This window comes from Raphanus sativus, chromosome 5 (assembly GCF_000801105.2).
Source record: "Raphanus sativus cultivar WK10039 chromosome 5, ASM80110v3, whole genome shotgun sequence".
Lineage (NCBI taxonomy): Eukaryota > Viridiplantae > Streptophyta > Magnoliopsida > Brassicales > Brassicaceae > Raphanus > Raphanus sativus.
The window spans coordinates 20448282-20473079 of record NC_079515.1 but is presented as its reverse complement, the minus strand read 5'-3'; the positions used below and the strand labels follow the sequence as shown (position 1 = coordinate 20473079).

Sequence of the window (24798 nt, the reverse complement as noted above, 5' to 3'; positions counted from 1 at the left end):
ACAATTGTACTTGTATTGCCAGTCTCAGTCTCATTTCCAGTATGAGATCAAGAAGAACTTGGAGAAGTATAGCAAGAAGAGAGCTTGGAGATTATTTACGTTTTAACATTTCCAGTACAAATCTATTAAATGTCCCACATCGCTAATAATAGTGATCTTTGGGCAATATATAAGTGTACGGGTAATTATTCACTCATGAGTGAGCTTTTAGGTGTGAGTTAGGCCCATTGATATCTTGCATATTTGCATTGTTTTAGCTATTCATTCATAAGCATTTGCATCATATAGATTATGATTTAGACATGTTTAGGTTGCATTTGGCATACATATGTCTCTATCAGGTATTGGAACACCACATGGAGTTCTTGGAGACATTTGGAAGCAATGTGATAAAAAGGGAGGTGAAAGATGAGCACGGATGGAGGCCTTAGAGAAATCTTCTGTTGCTAAGATTTTGTGGAGACACAGGAAATTGAGTTAGCTTTCTAATGGAAGTGGTTTCAAGTCATTTGGAGATGTAATGAAGGAGTTATGATCAATTTACTATAGGCATATCCATCCTGGTCGAGAACCGCAGAGTGACCTTCCGGAGCGACCCTCCAAGGTCGCTCCCAACCAGAGCGACCAACCAGAGCGACCCACCTAAGTAGCTCGCATTTTCATCGCCCGGAGACACAAAAATTGAGGCTGGAGCGACCTCTCAGAGCGACCCTCCCAAGGTCGCTCCAGCCCCTTTTGCTACACGATTTTATGATTTTTCAAGGACCTTTTTGCAATTTCTTATGCACGTTTTTACTCTGAAAAACCTAATGTTTAAGTATGTTGTAGCCACCTTTTGGCAGATTATCTTTTATCTATTGAATACACAAAACTCTCTCAAGAAAAAGCTCTCTTTTTGATTTGATTGTTCTTGTGTTCTTGTGATTTCTCTTCTATTTCTCTATATGATTCATCTGAAATCCATCATGGGTTTAAGAGGAATCATGGAGATTAGTGAGTAATCACCTTTTGGATTCATGGGTTAGGGTGATTAAGGGTGATTAGGCTAGTTCTAGGATGTTTTAGGTGTAGATCATACTTGTTCCTTGCTAGTAGAGTGATCTTAATGCATCATTTGAGTAGGCCACTCAAAGGGTGATCTCTAGGCATTTCCCACCCAAAAGGTGTTTGATGAAATGCCTGAGTCAACTCTCCTAGGCTCTTAGTGTACTTTGCCAAAGATATTTGTTGTTAAAGATGCTAAGATAGCTAATAGACTTGTTAGTAATGATTGATTGCATGTTATTCAACCAAAGACATTTGATGTTTGAGACATGTTAGCAAATGAGCATTCATCTAGACATAGAGCTTGCTTAGAATTGTGTCTAGGCTTAAGGTTAATAGTTTGATTGATTCATTTGTCATCCTTAGTTCGAAACTTGATCACCCAAGGTCTGAAATCCCTACACCTATGAGTTCTCCTTTCCAATAGCTTAAAAGTATCATTTTTATTGCTTTGCTTTAGCTTTAATCATTAGTTTAGAAATCATCAAATCACTGGCTGCACTTAGATTAGGCAAATACTTGCATTCTCACTGCTTTGAGTCCCTCAGAACTGGTTCGACAACTTACTACCACTATACTATCATTTGACTTAGGAGCCCTCAAAACTCCTAACATCAAATTGGCGCCGTTGCCGGGGAGAACTGAGGAAGAGGCAGATGCTCTAGTTGACAACATGGTTAAGAGTGATGCAGTCTACAGTGGAGACCATGACAGAAGCAGCAGAGGTGATGACAATCAAACAAGGAATGAGATAAAGGCTCTTCAGGAGAAGATTGACAAACTCATTGCTGATAAGGCCACACAAGCGCAGGTGAACTTTGTTGGCAACCCAAGCCAGGAGATACCTCCTACTGTCAATGAGGTTGACGGTTTGGAAGGGCAAGAAGAATTATGTTTCATCAACAGTAATGGTAGCTGGTACAAGAAGGAACCAAACTTTCAGTACAACAACTACCAACAGAAGCCCTATTCAAACAACCAGCATAGTGGTTTTCAGCCTCGAAACAACCAGCAGAGCAACTATCAGCCTCAGCAAAACTCCTCTCCTAGCTCCTCTGCCCCTCAACAGAGCAGCACTGATGCCTTACTGAAACAGATCTTGGAGTCTCAGACTAGAAGTGAGAAGCATGTGGGCTATGAGCTGAAGAACCTTCACTCCAAGATTGATGGGAGCTACAATGAGCTCAACAACAAATTCTCCCACCTTGCTTCTTCTGTCAAGAATTTGGAGAATCAGTTTGCTTCCATGAGCTCCCACCAGAACCGCCAGCAAGGATCTCTACCTGGAAAGTCAGATCAAAACCCCAAGGAAGCAAAAGCTGTCACACTTAGGAGTGGTAAGCAGTTGACTCCTGTAACCCTCACCAAGGATGCTGAGAAACAAGGTGAGGAGGTGGCCATTAACCTAGATGATGAAGTGGTCATTGTTGATGAGAAAACAGATGCTGAGATCTTGGAGAAGATTGTGCAAGCCAAGGGTAAAGGAAAGGTTGGAGAAGAGAAGAAAACAACAAAAGATGGTGAATCTGCTGCTCCAGCTAGTGAGAGCTCTCCTGTCCCCCCTCCCTATGAACCAAAGCTTCCATTCCCTGGTAGATTCAAGAAGCAGCTGCTACAGAAGTACAAGGCTTTGTTTGAGAAGCAGATGAGTGAAGCTCAGGTTACAATGCCCATCATTGATGCTTTCATGCTGATTCCTCAATACAGCAAACTCCTGAAAGATGTTGTAGCTGCTAAGAAGAAGGAGATGGAGGGAATGATGGTTATGAGTCATGAGTGCAATGCCATCATTCAGAGGCTTGATGCTCCAGAGAAGCTAGAGGATCCAGGATGCTTCACACTCCCTTGTGCTCTTGGACCTATGGTATTTGAGAAATGTCTCTGCGATTTGGGAGCTAGTGTCAGCTTGATGCCTTTGTCTGTGGCAAAGAAGCTTGGCTTCACTCAATACAAGAAGTGTATACTCTCTCTGGTGTTGGCTGATCGTTCAGTGAAGTACCCTGTGGGCATCCTAGAGAATCTCCCTGTGAAGATTGGAAGGTATGAGATACCTACAGATTTTGTGGTGCTTGAAATGGGTGAGGAGGCTCAAGACCCATTGATTCTAGGAAGGCCATTCTTAGCTACAGCAGGAGCTATCGTGAATGTGAAAGAAGGGAAGATTGACCTCCATTTGGGCAAGGAGAACATCCTCCACTTTGACATCAAGGAGAAGATGAGGAACCCCACTGTATTTGGACAAGCCTTCACCATTGAAGAGATGAATCCTTCTCCTGCTGATTATCACTTTGATGAGCTACCACCTGAGGAAGATGGGGTGTCAAGGAAGATGGGGTGTCAACTCCACTTTCTGCACCTAGTCCAGCCTGATCCAAAGGAGGCAAAGTCAAGCTAGAGACTTAAACCAAGCTCACTTGGGAGGAAGTCCCATGAGTATCCTTGTATATATTGCATTAGTGTTTACATTTTCATCTTACTGCATAAAACAATGGGAAAATGAAGTTGTGTGCAGGTGTGGAGCAGAAAATCGGAAATCAGACCGAGGTCATGGAGCGAGGGAGAGAAGTCGCTCCAGCTGGGAGCGACTTGCCCACAGCGACCCCCAGAGGTCGCTCGTGTCCTCCGGAGCGGAACTGACCGTGGAGCGAGGTATCCGCAGCGACGTCATGAGGTCGCTCCAGCTGGGAGCGACCTGCCACAGCGACCCTTACACCTCGCTCCCGTCTCAGGTAACTGGAAACTTCCCTTCTCCCATCTTTTCTTTGTATTTCACATTTCCATTGGGTACCTCACTCACACAGAGACTGTGTGATTTAAGTGTGGGGAGGTACCAAGTATTTGATCATGTTTGTTTTCATGATTTTGAGTCTCATGCATTGCATATTACATTCTTATTTGCATAGAAAAATCCAAAAAAAATAAAAAATTTGAAAAACACAAAAAGAATCATTTAGTTGCATCATTTGCATTTTTAGGATTGAGTCTAGAAGCATATAGGTTGCATTCATGCATTAGGGGGATCTCAACCTTGTAAAGAGCTCATGCTAAGTACTGAATTTGTTGACCTTTGTAATCATGACAAGTAGCTTGAGCACCCTTTATAAAGCTTGTAAACTTCGCGCCTTGAATGCTCCTCTTGAAACTCATTTGACTGTTGATACTCTCTCTTTGAAGCAAGCTCCTGTTTTAATGTCTCTTGCATATGGTCCCTTGTGTACTAAGTCATGGATATACACACTTGAGTTGTCCCATCTGTTTTACCAATCTTTTTGACAAACTCAAGTGGTACTCCACTCCCAAAACCCATACCTCATTTTTAAACCATCATTATTTGTTGAGTGAGGCCTCTTTGGAAAGCTTTGCATGTGCATAATGTTGAGAGTATTGGGAACGACAATGCTTAGTCTCCATTCTTGCTAGATTAGTCACTCTATTGTCTAGCTATAGGAAGGGGGTGAGTGTTGTGATTGTGATTTGGGAATATGAAAGGTTTGACTCTTTGTGCTTAAATGATTAGTCTTTATGGGATTAGTGGAGAAATATCTAGCTCTTATTGTGAAAAGTCTTGGCCCCCAAATAAAAAAAAAAGAAAAAAAAGAAAAAAAAAAAAAAAAAAAAAAGAATGAAAAAGGGGGCTAGCAAAGTTGTTAGGAGCTAAGATTTGTTTTAAAATTGTGAAAATCCCTTATTGATTTCAAAAAGAAAGAGTCTGATGTGAAGAATGTTCTTGGGATCTTTTGGTGAGAGATGTGAGTTGGGTTTGACATTGAGGAATAATTGAATATCTTGTGTGTTTGGGAAAGGGTAGAACAATGGAGATTGAGCATTGTATGCATGAGTTGATCCCTTTCTTAGATATATTATGTGTAATGTCAAAGCTACTTTGTTTTGAGAGTAAACCACCTTAAAAGATCATTTTGAACCTCTGATTTCACTTGCATTAAAGCATTTGTCTTACCAAACCAAATGACTTGGACCAGTTGACCATTTGTGAGATGTCTATTGAGTTTGCTTCATAGATGTTAGAGAGATGTGGATTTGTGGTTTGTAGATGCATGATTAATGAGTGTAGAGATCAAAGGAGCTGAGATAGGCCTAGAGAAGTTAGAGATGGATAAAATCTTTGCTCTTGCTATTTGGTATGATTATGCAAGGTTGATAGGTTGAGAACTAAGAAGAGTTTCTTTTGGTTATGAGTTCCCGCCTTCAAACTTTTTCTCCTTGGTTCTTGAAAGTTTACTTGTGGACAAGTAAAGGACTAGTGTGGGGGAGTTGATATCTTGCATATTTGCATTGTTTTAGCTATTCATTCATAAGCATTTGCATCATATAGATTAGGATTTAGACATGTTTAGGTTGCATTTGGCATACATATGTCTCTATCAGGTATTGGAACACCACATGGAGTTCTTGGAGACATTTGGAAGCAATGTGATAAAAAGGGAGGTGAAAGATGAGCACGGATGGAGGCCTTAGAGAAATCTTCTGTTGCTAAGATTTTGTGGAGACACAGGAAATTGAGTTAGCTTTCTAATGGAAGTGGTTTCAAGTCATTTGGAGATGTAATGAAGGAGTTATGATCAATTTACTAGAGGCATATCCATCCTGGTCGAGAACCGCAGAGTGACCTTCCGGAGCGACCCCCCAAGGTCGCTCCCAACCAGAGCGACCAACCAGAGCGACCCACCTAAGTAGCTCGCGTTTTCATCGCCCGGAGACACAAAAATTGAGGCTGGAGCGACCTCTCAGAGCGACCCTCCCAAGGTCGCTCCAGCCCCTTTTGCTACACGATTTTATGATTTTTCAAGGACCTTTTTGCAATTTCTTATGCACGTTTTTACTCTGAAAAACCTAATGTTTAAGTATGTTGTAGCCACCTTTTGGCAGATTATCTTTTATCTATTGAATACACAAAACTCTCTCAAGAAAAAGCTCTCTTTTTGATTTGATTGTTCTTGTGTTCTTGTGATTTCTCTTCTATTTCTCTATATGATTCATCAGAAATCCATCATGGGTTTAAGAGGAATCATGGAGATTAGTGAGTAATCACCTTTTGGATTCATGGGTTAGGGTGATTAAGGGTGATTAGGCTAGTTCTAGGATGTTTTAGGTGTAGATCATACTTGTTCCTTGCTAGTAGAGTGATCTTAATGCATCATTTGAGTAGGCCACTCAAAGGGTGATCTCTAGGCATTTCCCACCCAAAAGGTGTTTGATGAAATGCCTGAGTCAACTCTCCTAGGCTCTTAGTGTACTTTGCCAAAGATATTTGTTGTTAAAGATGCTAAGATAGCTAATAGACTTGTTAGTAATGATTGCTTGCATGTTATTCAACCAAAGACATTTGATGTTTGAGACATGTTAGCAAATGAGCATTCATCTAGACATAGAGCTTGCTTAGAATTGTGTCTAGGCTTAAGGTTAATAGTTTGATTGATTCATTTGTCATCCTTAGTTCGAAACTTGATCACCCAAGGTCTGAAATCCCTACACCTATGAGTTCTCCTTTCCAATAGCTTAAAAGTATCATTTTTATTGCTTTGCTTTAGCTTTAATCATTAGTTTAGAAATCATCAAATCACTGGCTGCACTTAGATTAGGCAAATACTTGCATTCTCACTGCTTTGAGTCCCTCAGAACTGGTTCGACAACTTACTACCACTATACTATCATTTGACTTAGGAGCCCTCAAAACTCCTAACATCACCCATCACTAATATGATATCAGAGCCAGGTTAAAGCCCATCAGATAATTTCTCATATAAATAGTTGTCTACCTATGTAGCCTATAAAAACGGTCCATCTAGCTGTGGTATGTCCGAGATATTAGGCTTGAGCTGTTTCCGTTAAACTGTTTCCCATCCACATCTCGAGAGAGGCTATTAAATGTCCCACATCGCTAATAATTGTGATAATTGGACAATATATAAGTATATGGGTAATCCTCCACTCATGAGCTAGCTTTTGAGTGTGAGTTAGACCCATCACTAATAAAATTTGATACAGCACAAAAAATAGCCGACAGGTGGAGAGATGGACGGTAGAGCTCTAATGTGATTCTGTGATACACAGAGTAAAAATCTCGTTCTAAGGACAAAAGTTTAAATTGTGACCGCTGGAATTCGAGCCCAGGCCTCCACGGCCACAACTTAGAATTCTTACCACTAAACTACAGACACTTTGTTAACAATGTTCACTATAGTGTTAATAATCTAAACAATCGGACAGGTAATACTATTTCCTCATGCAAATGTATTTGTTCTTCCTCCCCAATGCAAAACGACATTCGTATAAAATGAGAAGAAAAATTGTGTTAGTACTTCACCAATTCTAATCACAGACATAATTTCAAAGAAACGTGGTAATTTTTTATCATCGACGACAAGAACTCAACAAGCTAAGACATGAATTATCTATACTATTAAAGTAGGATCCTATTGGATTTTTTACTAAAAATACCCTTTTTTTAATAACATTGCATATTTCATTAAAGGCAATCAAGTAATATTAATAACACATCTATATTGGGTCACTTTTTTTAAATCCAGCCCATTGCCCACATCATCTCTTTTGGGCCATTTGGGCCGATTAACAAATCAGATTTAATTTTTATTTTTTTGGATCGGGTTCGAGTCAGATCTTTCCGGGTCCGGGTGGGTTCGGTTCTCATGCATAAGAACCTGAAAAATAACCAAATAACCAAAATATCTAAAACGGGTTCGGTTATTTATACTCAGAGTAACCAAAGTATCCGATTCGGTTCAAATTTTTGTATCCAAATTACTCAAAAGTAACCAAAAATATCCATTCTATACCGTTTTATTGGGTAACTTTTATCCAAACTATCATATTTTATCCAAAAATACTCAAAAGTACTAAAAATGACTATTATAGTTAACTTATGATATTAATTTAAAATATTAAAATAATTATAAATATAATTATAACATATATTTTAGATATATATTAACATTTCGGGTATCTTCGGGTACTCATTTGGTTTTCGGTTCGGATCGATTCTTCGGATATAGCAATTTAGAATTCATTCGGATATTTACCCCAGGTCTGATCGGGTTCGGGACCCTGATTTTTGGGTCGGTTTTGGGTTGGTTCTTCGGGTCCGGATATTGTGAACATGCATATACTCATTTAAAATGAAACACGATAAAGAAAGATAAAAAACTTAAGTCTTTTATAAAAAAAACAAGTATATGAAAATATGACATTTATTAAATATTTGCCAATTTAAAAAAAAAGATAAAGGAAAATAAACCCGCGCTTTAAAAGCGCGGATCAAAATCTAGTGATTATATTAAAAGAGCTGAATAACGTCAGCCACACATAACTAACTGTATTGAATTATAAATTCATTAATTTTCTGACAATATTTCATACTACCATGCATACTTGTTTTGATTTTGACAATATATGCATTTTCTGACAATATTTCATACATAACTAAATGTAGATTTAAAAAGATCACAAAATGTAGCTTTAAAAAAGATCACTAAATGTAAATTTCTGCATAGCATTTTTCAAATTATAGGAAATTAAGGAGCAAAAAGACAATTTTGTTTTATTGAGAAATATTCAAAAGAAAACTTCAAGAGTTAAGACATGAGACAGACAAAACCTTAAAACAATTAAAACATAATACTTCAAAATTTGGTTTACTTAGCAAAATAGCATTATAATCCAAAAGCGACTGCTTTGTGTCGATCGTCCTCAGATTCAAGTCTAAGTAGATGAACTGATATTCTCTGACTTCGAGCCACCAGTGTTGCTAGATTTGCTAGGAGACCTATCCGCTTATCCTGGTTTATACTTGAAAAACAGCTCTTCGCCTTCTCTGATAGCTTTACCTGCAAATAATCCAATCTTTTGATCTCCTTTAACAGTCATCAACTGCACAAAATAATAAATGTAAGATAAGTAAAAGATACATCATTTAATTCGTTTGAGTTTCTTAAAATGTTTTGAAGATATATAATTAATTGTACATTAGAACTAATCAGAAACGACTAAGTTGATACAAGCATGATTTTAATTATCTAGTCAATTATGAAATCTGACAGAGGTAACCTTTTCTAGATCAATCAATATTGTTTTAGCGTTGATACATTTCCGAGTAAAAAGTACTATGACTGGGTACCTTGGCGTAGCAGTTAGGATGTGATGAGTTATTGAGAAATCTAAACTTATTTCCTTGACGGCGAGAATCAATGACGAACTGTAATATATTATTTCAACTTATAAGAACAAATTTTTAATAAGCATGTAATTAAAAACGTATCTGAAGAAGAGAACATATGAGATCAAAATTACCTTATCATTCAAGTTAAAGAGGTAGGAATAACCAAGCTTGTCATCTGCCCTCTGACGTTCCTCTGCTTCATCGATGGAGACCAATTCTCCAGTATATTCTCCGAGATACTCATTTTGTTTAAGAGAGTGCTGATAGATCAACTCAGATTATATCATTAGTAGTCTAAAGTTTTTTAAATCAAAGCGAAGGAAAACACCAGGGCCAGCTCACAAAAGGGGGTAAAAAGTGCACCATCCCAGGGCCCGCGAGTTAAAAAAGCCCAAACTTTACAACTAGTTTTTTTTGAACTAATACAACTAGTTTAATTTTATAAAATAGCACATTTTAGATTTTTTTAAATAAAAATTGATTTAATAAACAACTCATTCAGATATATATATATATATATATATACATTACCAACTTCAAAAAAAAGAAAAAAAATTCTCATATCGAGTTCTGTGAGATCTGCTCCAAAAGGATATATATATATATATATTACCAACTCAAGATTTGTTATATATATTTTATTATTAGTTTTCTCAAATTTTCATATAAAATAGTTCAAAATAAGATTTTTAAATGAAAAATCTAAGAAATCATTAAATGTTTCAACAAAAAAAATTATTTTGGGCCAGGAGCCTTTAAAATGTTTGAGCCCGCACTGGAAAACATGTTCACATATACATGGGGATGGTGATCTAACTAAGCTGACTTGAATCTAAACACAACTATGTATTTTCCAATATATATTATGATTTCTTACCCGTGTAAATGCACCCCATCCATGAACACCAGATATTCCAAGGAGAATCTAGTGAATAATAGTAAAAAAATATTTAATAATTTTGACCCAAAAAGAAGATTTAATGATTTTGTATAAACGAGATAAAAGTTTGATGCTGATTTGATGTTGATGGTAACCTTCTTATGTTTCTTAAGGAGGAATTGCATGTTCTTGCATTTGCTTGTCTTGGATGTCTCACCAAGAGAGCCATCTCCACAACTATATATAAAACAAAGTTTTGTTAGATTTTTATTTTGTTTTGAAATTTAATCACCGATTTTTATATTGAGATGAAAAAGTTACCTAAGCGAACAACTCCGACAAAGATCTGGATTGCATTCTCGTGAATTAGAAAAGCAAGGACATTTTCCGTTTATACATTGACCCTTTTTACAGTTACAGCCTCCAAAACGATTGTTGCATGTCTTCGGACACCTTGAAACCAAAAATATAAACTTTTGCCTTTTTTTGCCGAAAGAACTTAATGAGTTTAAGATCAGACTTCAAAAATGTTTTTTTTTTGAACAACCGACTTCAAGAATGTTTTAGATTGCGAATATGAAGAGTTAATGTCACATACCCGCAATATATCTCACAGCAATTTCCATTACGAAAACAAGGGCATTGATCTCCACATACCGGCTCGCACGTGCATGGTGTGTAATGCTTATACGACTTCTCTATTTTGTTCATTGTATTTTTTATAGCAGCCGGATAACAAATATGCTTTTGGAGTTGGGCTTTTTTCCGGCCCAACCTACGTTTTTTTTGCGATGTATCTTTATTAACCTGCAACAAAAATCATCTATATGAAAAGGGAAAATACATAAATTTCACGAAGATTGAATATTTTAATTTTACCTGATTGTCTGTTTCTGAAGTTTCTTGATATTCAAGTAACATATTACATTGATCTTGCTTATGCATGTAATTGTAAACGTCTAAACACGTCTTAAGTCCGGTAAGTACGTTTCTTGCAATAAGACAACTGTGGCCAGAGCAAGGAACCCAATCAAGTTGTAAGTGTATATAAATTATTTTTTTGAACAGAGTTTTAATTGTATACATATATTACGAAAGTAACACCTAAGATACTTGAATTAGCTAGTTACGTGATAAACCGGATGTATGTGTGACCAAATGTTTTAGTTTTGATAAAGATTAAGCTATCCTCTGATTGAGAGTGTGGTTTGGAACTCGATGATTAAGTTGTCCTCTAATTCTTTACATCTCTTTTGAGTTAGATCAGTTTTGTAATTTCATCTGTATTCTAAATTCCTTCATATTCTATAGGTATTAATTGTAAAAAAAAGTTGGATGAATAATTTTAACATTCATTCAATTTTTTTTCCAATTTTTTTAATGATAATTTCGATAGCGTTTACAGAGATTTCTCATTTAGATTATTCGTATATTAATACCATTTCTTTGGTTAACATTTCTATACCTGTTTCTCCCAAAGAGTTTAGCTCCTTTGAGGTAAAGATCCATCTCTACAGGCGTCCACTCATTGTATGCTTGAGACATCTCTGTAATTTCATTTATTACTTGATTAGTGTCAGTTAATACACAGTGTCCAGTTTCTGTGTTTGTACCTGAGACCATATTCTTCCCTTTCTTGTTTGTAGAGTTATCATTATCCATCATATGATCAGCTTCTATAACACCCTTTAGCTGTTAAACCAGTAATAAAAAATTAAGAAATGAACAAATATTCTGTAGGAGAGAGAGGGAGAAAATACCTTAAGGTAGCAATGGTTACTGCATTGTTTTCTAACATCTTCCCTCTCAAATAAATTAGATTGGTTTTCTTTCTGACAAACCGAAGTCATATACTTAAGTTAATCACTTAAACTTGCAAGGCTTATGCAATAAAAATAATTATTAGATAAATTAATTAATGCTTACAGTGTAAATTTCAGGCTGATATTCTTCATGCTCACGACAATCAAATCTCTGTAAAATACCAATTTTATCATGTTTTTTGGGGAGGGTGACAAAAAATAAAAGATTCAAGAACTTACCAAGCAACGACGGCAAAAATGCTTATCAGGAGTCTCTGGAAAAGAAGTAAACATGCGTATTTCAGAAGCTTCACCAATATCTCCTTCATTGACCTTAAGTTTCTTGAGCTCATTGAATCTCTCCTACAGACATGAAGCTTATATATTCATTGATCGTTAAACAAAAACAATAATTATTGGTGAAGAATCAATTTCATTATTACCAAGATACTCGAAACATCTAATTTGAAGAACTTGGAGAGAGCACTTTTCACCACCAGGTCATCTAAATTATTTTTTTGCCCAACCTCCCTACAGAGTTATTGTTAACGAACTATTGTTAAAGAATAGTAGAGGTCTCAATTCATATGTTCATATATATACAAATTAATTGGAATCTGAAGTTGTATATGCAGGCCCTTCTTGCATGCACATATAAATGATCGCTTAGTAATCAGTAACATATGTAAAGCAAAACTTACCATATAAACCGATCTGCATCTTTGGAAAATTCCAAATTTTCTTTCTTGATTTCTTCTTCATCTTCTTCGTTGCCGCTGCTCAATTCCTCTGCCTGGCCATTGACATAAATGATTTGTTTCTTACCGATCACAAAATCACTTTCAGCCACTGGCTTATTACTGCAATGGTAACAAAATAAATAAATATATATTGCATATGTTTGATTACTGAAACTAACATGAAGTTCAAAAACAAACATACCTATCCGTGAGAACCCATGTAATGGCTCGAGGTAGCTGTTTAACAATTGGAATATTGATATCTTGTTTCTTTGGATTTGGAGATGTAAATTCTTCTGAAGGATTATATTTGAAAATATGGAGTGGTGTTTCCATTCTCAAAGAAAGCATATTGTTGTCCCCTCTATCATTATTCACTCCAGCACCCGGGGTTGGGGCAAGAGAATGATAATATGCAGCATGAGTATCCACATTTGGTCTACCCGCAAATGATTTCTGTCAATTCAATAATGTAACTTATCTTCCAAAAATATCAAAATAAAAATGATTTTTATTATATGTAAGTTGAATAACTTTTATAAAATCTATAATCAAGCCCTGATTGAATTTTGTGCCTATTCGATGTGGACCAATTTTGCTGGCTCTGAACGGATATCCATAACGCTATTTGGATTCAATATATTTTTGTTTAGATTTACTAGATCTAGATATAATTATCGTTTAGCGTTTAAGAAGAGAGATATATAGTTATAGTTTCATGTCTTTCTCCGCCAATTCCTTTAATTTAGGGTTTCAAAATTCAGTTTTTGGAGGTTTAGAAGATTCTGATACATTAGAAATGTTTGTCAGATTATCATCTATTGGCAATACGTAGCGTATAACCATAACCTTTATAAGTCTCTGTTTAATTCTCTCTTCGCTTTTCAACGTAATTAAGATACGTAGAAAAAATTGTAGAAGAAACAGAAGTTTTTTTAACCTGAATGTGCAGAAACTTTTCTCTTTCAATTTGTTCTTTGATTTGATTCAGTTCCGGAGGCAAATTCTCACCTTCATGATTTTTCTGCACAAAACCACAAAAAAATCATTAACACGCAGACCAAATAAAATCGATGAGACGAACAATATAAAATCTTTCGGAAGAAAAAATCAAAATAAAATCTTATTTAGATGGACTTATCAAATGATATTTGACTCCAGGTCAAAAAGTTAGATAATGAAAAGAAAGAACATTTAACTAGTAAATCTACCCTCTCCATTAGTATCCCCTCGCCGCTTGTTTTCAATTTTTTTTTGTGATATGTTGTCGGAAGGTATTACATCTCATTTTAATAGTAAAAAGAGTAAAACTAATTAACAGAAATATTATATGGATATACGGAAGTCAATGAATCAAAAGGAAGGAAATATTAAAATATTAAGAAAATTTTATTTAGATATATAATACTTAATATATGTACGGGTGTTGAATTGACTCTCAAATTAATAGGGTCTAGTCATTTCAAGTTCAAAAAATTGTATGTGATAGGACCAAACGCTTGACTGCGTAAACTATTCTGAGCCTGTCAACATATTAATTTACCTGGGCACGAATTAGATATCTGGAATTTTGGAGGTATTAGTGATTTGTTTCGTATATTACGGATATCAAATTTTTTATTTCTTTTGTTCCGGAAAAATAAGGGTATGCGGATATTTACAAAATACTTACGAATATATCCTTCTGTTTTACTTAATACAAATAATTTAGAAAAAAAATCGAGATAAATTTGTTCTTTAAAGTATTTTACATGATATATAAAATAAAAAATAAGAAGTGAAACTATATCTCCGTAAATTTAAAATTAGTTATAAGAAAGACAAACTTAAAAAAAGTTCTAGAAATCATAAATTTTTAATTATTTAATACTTTTAAGTAATAATATGAATAGAGTTTATCAAATCATATGTTAAATAATAATTATATAAATCATACATTTAAAAATCTAGATTTAATCACGATATATATTTATTTATTTATATATTTTTAAAATTTTAGTATTTGTGATTTACTTTATTTTGAACGGATATTAATTTTTAATATCTGTTTTGCTCTGAAATTTTATGAATATCTAGATTTTTGGGATCGAATCGAAACAAAAATGAATCGAATCAATTTATCAAATAAAATGCTCAGTCGAGCCAAATATGGGTTTCTTTTGTATCATTTAAGAGCATATCTTTTGAACCCATAAAAAAGAAAAGAAATTGTGAATATATCATTGTTTATGTAAATACTGTTTTCATGCATGAATCTACAGATTCATTATGTCTTTTTTTGTCAACACAGATTCATTATGTATTTGTATGTATTTGTATTTTATGAAAAATGCATGCAGGAAACGAAAATTTTCTAACTCCATTACGTTTCCCGATTAAACAACCTTCTTTTTTTTTGTCACAGTCCGATTAAACAACTTATACAACAATATTGCAGGCTACCGATCCGTAGTCACCCATTTATCAGCAACGAGGAATATATATTCTCGTTTGTCACAAAAAAAAAAAGGAATATATATTCTCGTTAATATTAAAACTCACTAATTTCAATATGTTTCCAAATGAATGTGAAATTTATAACAAACAGTTTATTTCAAATGGTTAAAGAACTAATGAATAAAGAGTGACTCTTCCACTTTTACATGACATTGTTGTACTAAACCCGAATTTAAGAATGCATTATCTTCTGAATGCATTATCTTCTGTTTGCTATATCTTAATTTTGTATAACAGGATATTTATTTACATGTATTTTTTCTAGTTCAATGTCTTAAGTCAAAAAAAACCCGAATTTAAGAATGTCCTCAAAGTTTTAATGTTGGTATAGACATGATTCTATTTCTTACGGGTTTGCCTATGATTTTGATGATTTAATTGTAGCAGCATTATTGGTGCATTCTATGTCTTCTACAAGTTCGTTCTATCCATATTGCATAGATATATAGTGGTTTGGAAGACATACCCGAATGTTGAGATTATATTTTGCTTATATGAGACATACCCGACTCTCCATGGCATAGGCTGTTCTCCGTGACGACGCTTATTCCGTTCTCTCCATAAAGAGTGTATAGAAGTTTGGAAGGCGTAACTAAGACAGAACCACCTCTTTTTTTTCTCCATGATCATGAATGAAATCAATCTGACAATGTCGACCCAAGAATGAGAGTAACCATTCAATAGGATCCCTTTTGTGAGTGTGCCCAGATCCTTGAAGAGAAAGGACACTAAAAAAAGAGATGGTTCCTTGTTTCTATAGCATTATAGCAGAGAACACATGTGCTGTCTATATTTTGACCCCAAGATGCAATCCTGTTCAAAGTAGCAAGCCTATCTTAAGAGGCAAGGCAGGTTATGAAAGCAAACTTCGGAGTGGCGTGAGCGAACCAAACACTCTTGCTCCAGAGGCAAAGCGGACCTCTGACTCGTGTCAGCTGCCAGGTTTCAGACGTAGAGAACTTTGGCTTAAACCCTGAGGACCTACGCCACAAATCTGTATCACTCACTGTATCTCTCAGCTTCTCTGCAATATTACCCAACGCCTTCTCAACATCATTTAGGAGAACTCCTCTAAAGCCTCTTCCACCGTGGCTCCTTTTCGAATACCCAGATCGATAACTCCTCTTTCACCAAGCAGCTCAGATATCACCCCTAAGTCACTCCATTTATCGTACCAAAATGAAGTATGACGCCTATTACAAACTGCTTTCATGTAAAAAGTTTTAGCTACTTCTCTTAGCTTCAACAACTTCCTCCAAATCCATAAGCCTGCTTGAGTGTTTTCACTGATTTCCCAAAAGCATTTCTTTTTAAGAAGATTACCTTTGATCTATTTACCCCACAACAAGTCAACAGTAAGCATTCTCCAGATAAGCTTAAGGCCATATACCATATTTACCTCTTTCTGATCCCTAACCCCCCTTCATTGATTGGCTTACATATGTTCCGCCAAGTCACTTTGGCACCTGTGTGTTTTAGCTCCGGACCAGACCATAAGTAAGCAGAGCAGATCTGTTATATCTCTTTGATGTATTTACTCGGAAGTCTGAAAGCTCCAGCCCAGAAATTTACTATGCTCATCAAGACAGATTTGATCAGAAGCAATCTGCCAGTGTAAGAGAGAAACCGACTTGTCCAAGTACAAATGCGACCTTTAATTCTTTCAATTAAAGGCAGGGAATCTTGTCTTCCGATGGCTTTGGTCATAAGGGGCAAACCCAAATAACGGACATGGAGTTCACCTTGAGAGAAGGGAAAGTTTGCCAAGATTCTACTCTTCTCACCTTCTGAGATTCCTGCCATATATATAGTAGACTTTTCCAAGCTGATTGAGAGACCCGACCAGAATTTGAATTCATTGAAAACTGAGATAGCTCCTTCAATAGAATCCTTAGTACCTTCCACAAATACCATTAGGTCGTCTGCAAAACACAGATGAGTGAGAGAGAGAGAATGGCAGCGAGGATAGATTCTGACTTTCTTCTCCCTAACAACTTTGTGAAGTTTATGAGACAAGATGCTCATACAAATGACAAAGAGATAGAGGGAAAGCGAGCAGCCCTGCCTCAAGCCTCTTGAACTTTGAAAGTAGCCCGCGAGATCACCACTTACTTACACTGAGAAAGAAGGAATTGTGGTACAAAGTCTTATCCAATGAAGAAACCTTTCTGGGAACCCCAAAGCCTCTAGACAACTCAGAAGGAAACGCCATTGAACGGAGTCAAATGCCTTAAATATGTCAATTTTCATAGCGCAGCTGGGAGAGATCGAATCTTTGTGATAGTCCTTCACGAACTCGGAAGCCAGAAGGACATTTTCCTTCAGCAGTCTACCCTTCACAAAAGCAGACTGATTCTTCAAAATAATTCTTGTTAGGATAACTTTCAGCCGATTAGCGAGAATTTTAGACACCACTTTGTAGAGCAAATTACAGCATGCTATGGGTCTATAATCTTTCATCTCCTTAGCTACTAAATTCTTAGGGACCAAAGCTAAGATAGTGGAGTTTATACCTTTCGGTAAGAAGCCCAGCTTGAAGACAGACTGAACCGCAATGGTGAAGTCTTGAGCTATAAATGGCCAAGTTGTTGTGAAGAATTCACAGGGGAAACCATCCGGTCCCGGGGATTTATTTGAGGGCATGGAAAAAAAAAACCTTACAGATCCTTTCAGCAGAAATATCAGCTTCCAGAGACCTGCAGTCTTCAGAAGAGCAATTGAAGGCCAGTAACTCCCTCAACTCCTGAACTGAAGCTCCTTGAAAATCCATAGGAACTTTATTGAGAACCTCAAAGAAAAAGCTCCCAGCCTCCAACTTGATCTCCGAATGCTTTTTTGCAACACTACCATCCTGGCAAAGAATTTCCCTCATTGTGTTTTGCGCTTGCCTAATCTTGATGGAATTATGAAAATTCTTATTGTTTTGGTCTCCTACATCCAACCAGTGAAGCTTAGACCGCTGCTTGAGGCAGTCTTCTTCGAGCTCTGCCACATGTAACCACTTATCATTTGCTTCACTCTCCTCATACACTGCCTCACTAGACGGGTTTGACAGCGTAAGCTTCTGCTTGTCGCAAATGGTACGTATTATAGGCTTCTGCTGCTCTAAGCGATAGATTCCCTAATTTTTCTCTGCATAACTCTCTGATCAGTGGCTTAAGGTTCTTGAGCTTTTTCGAGAACCAGAATATTGGACATGTCGACAGAAACAGTTTCTGTCGACATGTTGACTCCTAGTAATTCTTGACCATATGCAGGAACTCCAGCAGTTTACCAATGGCATTTACATGTTTGAACGGCCTTTTGATCTTTTCTCCATCCTCTATGATTTGAATCCTACTTCTCATATGATCAGAGCAAGCTCTCGGCTCAAAATCAACATAAGCTTTTGTGAATCTATGTAACCCCACATTATTGATGAGCATTATGTCCAACTTTTTACAGACTATACCTTCTTCCCTCTTGTTACACCAATTAAACAAAGAACCCTGAAACCCCATATCAGAGAGCTGACAATGTAGGACTGTTCTATGGAAATCACTCATCCCACTCGGAGGAGTCGCCAAGCTGCCAAATTCAGAATGTTCACTACTAGCAAGTATATCATTAAAATCACCCATAACAATCCACGTTTTGCCTGAGAACAGCGGGGAGCTATGGTAATGGCACATGTCTTCCCATAAGATCTTTCTTTCTGTAATCTGATCATTGGCATACACAAATGTGCAGAAAAATTCCACTTCATCTTGCTACGCAACTGAACATGTGATTAACTGATCCGTTTTATATACATATGTCACGCGAACCGTATCTCTCCATAGCAACCATATCTTACCTCCTTTACTGTGCTCGTAATTTGTCATATAAGACCATCCCTAAACATAGAGTTCAAAATTTTCCCTCCATTCATTTCTTTGACTCTTGTCTCCAATATGCACCCAAATTTCATATCTTTATTACTTAACCATTTACTTTCCACGGAATGGTTCAAAGATTTTTTGAATCCGCGCACATTCCAGAAGAAACACGACATATTAATGATGGCGGCGAGAAGACCTTGTGCTCATTGCCACAGGATTTGTGTCATGTGACTTGGCTTTCTTCTTTTTTGACCCCTTTGTCGTGATCTGTTCCCCTTTAGCTTCTAACACCTTCCCTTTTTTTCCTTCAATTGGTGGAGAAGGAACTTTCACCGGATTGGCTTCCCCCACTGCCACTTTTGGAAAAGAAGAATCAACAACATGAACTAATGGACCGATCTCCCTAATTTCACCCTCCTCTTCTTCTACCTCTACACTTAGTACCGCAAACTTCGAGGCAGATATGTGGAGATCCTTTGATTTATGTGTTCTCGGAGAAGATCTACCTGTCTTCGCTGGGGTGACTAAAGACCAGTTAGAGTCACCCATGACCTCATAACCCCATTATCAACTTTCTCAACTTGCAGTTGCACCTCTACTTCCTCAAGTGGAGCTTCACATGTTGCCTCTAACGGAATCATCCTCTGAATTATGTCCTCTTCAATCATGGATTCCTGAAGATGTGTATCTAGAACCCCTTCAATCACCTTATCTAGGACCCTTTCAACCTCCTTATCAACATCTGGTAGAGGAAGATTTGCTGTACTTTTCTCCTTCAACACGCAAACTCCTTCGCTATGACCCACTTATCACACAGCTTACACTTGGAGGGAAGCCATGGATAATGAAATCCGACTGTAAACTCTTTGCCATTCTTGGAGAAAGTAATCTCCTTTTGTAGGGGTTTTGAGACATTAACTCTAGCAAAGACTTTTGCAACTTCGAAGTGGGAGCATGCTAGAGTCTCCGGGTGCGGTTTGTCAGGAAAACCAATTGCGCTTGTTATAAAGCTGAGATCTTCCCAATAATACATGTGTAGTGGAACTCTGTGTTGATGAATCCACATCGGAGTTGCCTCTTCTTCCTGCTTCTCTTCCTCTGTTCTCGGAGCCCATTTCATGACTACCATCCGGACTCCAGTGATATTCCACATACCTCTCTTTAGAATTTTCTCCCTAGCTTTCGGATTAGTGACTCGAAACCGCATTGTCGTTGCATTGACCTCAAAGACCTCAACCTTCATTGAAGCATCCCCGTACTTCCAAATCTTATTTAGAACCATGTGCACCTTAGCAATATGAGGAGAGACATCCAAAAACTTTCCCACAATAAAATCTTCCCACAGAGGGGTCGAAGTCGCGAGAGTATCCTCTGGAATTATCACCGTGTGTAGCCCATCCTTGTTGGAAACCTCGACATCATACTTCTTCAAAAATTTCTTATCCTGAGCAACATGAACCTAACTCGGAACCCCTTTCTTCAAAACAAGTAAATCTGACTTTTCCACTGTAGAACCCTCATCGCAAGCCTCCTTTTCCACACTAACCCTCGGCGGAGGGCCAGGAGATTCCGGCGGCACAGCCGAGACCATCCGCTGCCGGAACGACAATCGCCAAAATCGCTCCAAAATCGCCTTCATAGTGACCAAATGTTACATTTGTGATCAAATGTTACATTTGTGATTTTTACAGTTGTGTTCCATTCTATTGTAAAATTGTCTTGAAATATACTTTTTTCTGAGACAGTCCATATATAAGTAGAGTATGAGAACATTTAAAGAATAAGAATATTGCGGGTTTCGATTGTGTGGTGCGGTTTAGACTAATCTAAACAATAGTCTCCAACCCTTGGAGCCGATTTGTGTTCTCTAGTCCTCTAGATCCTTTGCTTCCTTGTTCTTTTCTTCATATCTAGATCTCTTTTGTTTTTGTGGTGGTGTTGATAGACGGTGTGGCACCGCGTGGATTATTATTTCTTTTTGTTTAATTTGAAATATTTTTCTTTTCTAATTTATTTTAACTAGTTGTTTTGCCCGCATTTGCGGGCTTAGTTATTTATAAATATTTATTAATATATAAATTACATCATATAATTATTCTTTATGTTTTCAGTCATTTTAAATTTCTTCCAATTTTTCTTTGTATTTTATCATCATTTTTAAAACACCATTAAAATTATAAGATCGTGAAAAAAACTACACATCAAACATGCAATGAAGTAAAACAAAAGAGCAAACTTTCATCTTTTTTAACTTTCGTTATTTATGTAAACCATCTCTTTAACAATATACATAAAACTATTCAAAAATATTGAAAACTCAAAATTAAAAGAAAAAATAAATTAAAAATGAAAACTTTATTATAACTTTTTAAAAAACTAAAAAGAAAAGAAATATGAGATAATGATAAATTACTTGATTGATATATACAAAGACTTATCATATTATTTCACAGATATTATTTTTATAAAAATAAATCATACTATTTCACACATATTATTTTTATAAAAATAAATAAATAATGATTATCATTAAGTAACGAAAACGTGATTTAAACAACACTTTAAGAAAATTACATATTTCTTTTTTAAAAATTGTTATTATAAAAAATCTAGGTATCTTGTCCGAAGTGCAGACATAATACTTTTCAGATATTTATAAAAGATACAATATCGCTTATAGATTCAAATACTATTACAATAATTTATTGTGTATACATTCAAAATATTAAATAATAAATAAAAAATCTGTTATATATACAAAATATTGCATCATAACATAAATATATTTTATTACGTAAATCAAACTTAAAACATTAATTAAGCATTTGAAATATTTAGTAATTATTTTTTTTGTCAACAATAGTAATTAATTAAATATCAAATTCTTTATATCTGATAAAGTTTTTCAGTTTATAATAAAATTATTTTTATTTCATAAAATAAATCTAAAAAACACTCATGTATACTTTAAATTAGAATATACATATATATATATATATATATGGATTTATTTTCCTTTTTAGGTTTTTTTTGTTTGAAGAAATTATACTGTAAAATAATTGTTAGATAATACAATATAAAATATTTTAGGGATAATTATTAAATCATTGAATTTCGTTTTTACCTTATGGGTTAATTATATATTTTAGATAAGGATAATTACTAAATCAATGATTTTTCGTTTTTAATTTATTTTTAATTATATATAATCAAATATAGTTATTCATTAAGGGTAACATCGATATTAACCACTCTAACTTTTAACGTGAGAGCTCCGTTGCGAAAAATTACTTCGCAAATAAAATAAATAAATAAAAATGAAAACTTTATTATAACTTCTTAAAAAACTAAAAAGAAAATAAATATGAGATAATGATAAATTACTTGATTGATATATACAAAGACTTATCATATTATTTCACAGATATTATTTTTATAAAAATAAATCATACTATTTCACACATATTATTTTTATAAAAATAAATAAATAATGATTATCATTAAGTAACGAAAACGTGATTTTAAACAACACTTTAAGAAAATTACATATTTCTTTTTTAACAATTGTTATTATAAAAAAATCTAGGTATCTTGTCCGAAGTGCAGACATAATACTTTTCAGATATTTATAAAAGATACAATATCGCTTATAGATTCAAATACTATTACAATAATTTATTGTGTATACATTCAAAATATTAAATAATAAATAAAAAATCTGTTATATATACAAAATATTGCATCATAACATAAATATATTTTATTACGTAAATCAAACTTAAAACATTAATTAAGCATTTGAAATATTTAGTAATTATTTTTTTTTGTCAACAATAGTAATTAATTAAATATCAAATTCTTTATATCTGATAAAGTTTTTCAGTTTATAATAAAATTATTTTTATTGCATAAAATAAATCTAAAAACACTCATGTATACTTTAAATTAGAATATACATATATATATATATGGATTTATTTTCCTTTTTAAGTTTTTTTGTTTGAAGAAATTATACTGTAAAATAATTGTTAGATAATACAATATAAACTATTTTAGGGATAATTATTAAATCATTGAATTTCGCTTTTACCTTATGGTTAATTATATATTTTAGATAAGGATAATTACTAAATCAATGATTTTTCGTTTTTAATTTATTTTTAATTATATATAATCAAATATAGTTATTCATTAAGGGTAACATCGATATTAACCAATCTAACTTTCAACGTGAGAGTTCCGTTGCGAAAAATTATTTTATTACGTAAATCAAACTTAAAACATTAATTAAGCATTTGAAATATTTAGTAATTATTTTTTTGTCAACAATAGTAATTAATTAAATATCAAATTCTTTATATCTGATAAAGTTTTTCAGTTTATAATAAAATTATTTTTATTTCATAAAATAAATCTAAAAACACTCATGTATACTTTAAATTAGAATATACATATATATATGGATTTATTTTCCTTTTTAGGTTTTTTGTTTGAAGAAATTATACTGTAAAATAATTGTTAGATAATACAATATAAACTATTTTAGGGATAATTATTAAATCATTGAATTTCGTTTTTACCTTATGGTTAATTATATATTTTAGATAAGGATAATTACTAAATCAATGATTTTTCGTTTTTAATTTATTTTTAATTATATATAATCAAATAAAAAAAGGAAAAAGAACAAAAAAAAAATAATCTCAAACTAAATATCAATGGATTCATTTTGGCTCCAATTGGTGACACCTTGATGAATCAAATGAATAGAAAAATAATTGAACAAATTTTCATTTGAGGAAATGAATAAATATAAAAAGTAGAACGACAATGAATGATCTTTTAAAAAAAAAATTCCATTTGTTCCTCATCAAAATTTAAAAGGAATAAATTTCTTCACTAATTCACCTAAACACGAGGAAAAGAGAGGAATTCAGTAAGACCCACATGTAATAAAATTGACAAAAATTTCAACATGATTGGTATAAAATTAAAAGAACAAAGAATTCATCAATTATTTTTCCTAAAATATGGTCACCAATTAGAGCCAAAGTTTTTTACTATAGGACAATTTTTTTAAAAAAATCCTTTTTCCTTCTTCCTTTGGTTGTATTTAAGGAGGAGAAGGTTCTCTTCCTAAATTGGTATCGCCGTTCACTTCCTAACCCTCTGAAGTTAACAGTTGATTCGTGCCTCAACTTAGGTAAAAGTCAACCCGTTCCTGTCTGCTAAGCCGTATGAATAATATACACACGTAGTTGATTTTTATTGCATTCTTCTTTTTGTTATTCTTTTTTGCTGTAAGAAAAGTTTTGTAGTTTGATTTGGAACTGTTGATTAGCCACTCTGCCTCATGGGGTTCCCGTTTTGCACTTTATAGTAGATTTGTAACCCCAAAAAGTTAAGATCTGTTAGGTTCTATTGTGGTTGGATGGAGTTTGGTAATAACAATATTGGTGGTCATGTCGTTGAGATTTATTTTTTCCTGTACAAACTTAATCGTAGGTTTAGTCGTAGCTCTAAAATGGCAACGGAATTGAACAAGGCCTTAAGTTTGGAGATAGAAAACATCTCCGAAAGGACAAATGTGATGAAGTCGCTTATCTTCTCAAGCGGCGGCTGTAACTGGTAATGGCCGAAATCCTTGTCCTTGTTGTCTACATTTGACTTTTATCTTCACTTAATTAGGATTCTTTGCGTTTGTGCTGGTGATCACTTGTCTATGTACCTGCAAGATGTGAATACTCATAGATTGAGATCTGGATGGAAAAGGATTCTTTTT

At 34.6% G+C, this 24798-nt stretch overlaps 1 protein-coding gene across 1 annotated transcript; it reads right to left on the bottom strand.

Moving 5' to 3' along the window:
• Positions 1–8599: 8599 nt before the first annotated feature.
• LOC108860121 (histone-lysine N-methyltransferase MEDEA) lies at positions 8600–13799 on the bottom strand. The gene is made up of 17 exons (XM_018634026.2): positions 13601–13799; positions 12863–13116; positions 12622–12780; positions 12364–12451; positions 12161–12283; positions 12045–12092; positions 11879–11950; positions 11732–11810; positions 11584–11665; positions 10998–11124; positions 10717–10925; positions 10440–10571; positions 10274–10355; positions 10116–10163; positions 9370–9498; positions 9197–9274; positions 8600–8949 (listed from the first exon to the last, which is right to left on the bottom strand). The coding sequence occupies exons 2-17, from the start codon at positions 13009–13011 to the stop codon at positions 8854–8856; spliced, it is 1701 nt and encodes a 566-aa protein (XP_018489528.2). The 5' UTR covers positions 13012–13116; positions 13601–13799; the 3' UTR covers positions 8600–8853.
• Between the last annotated feature and the right edge of the window lie 10999 nt (positions 13800–24798).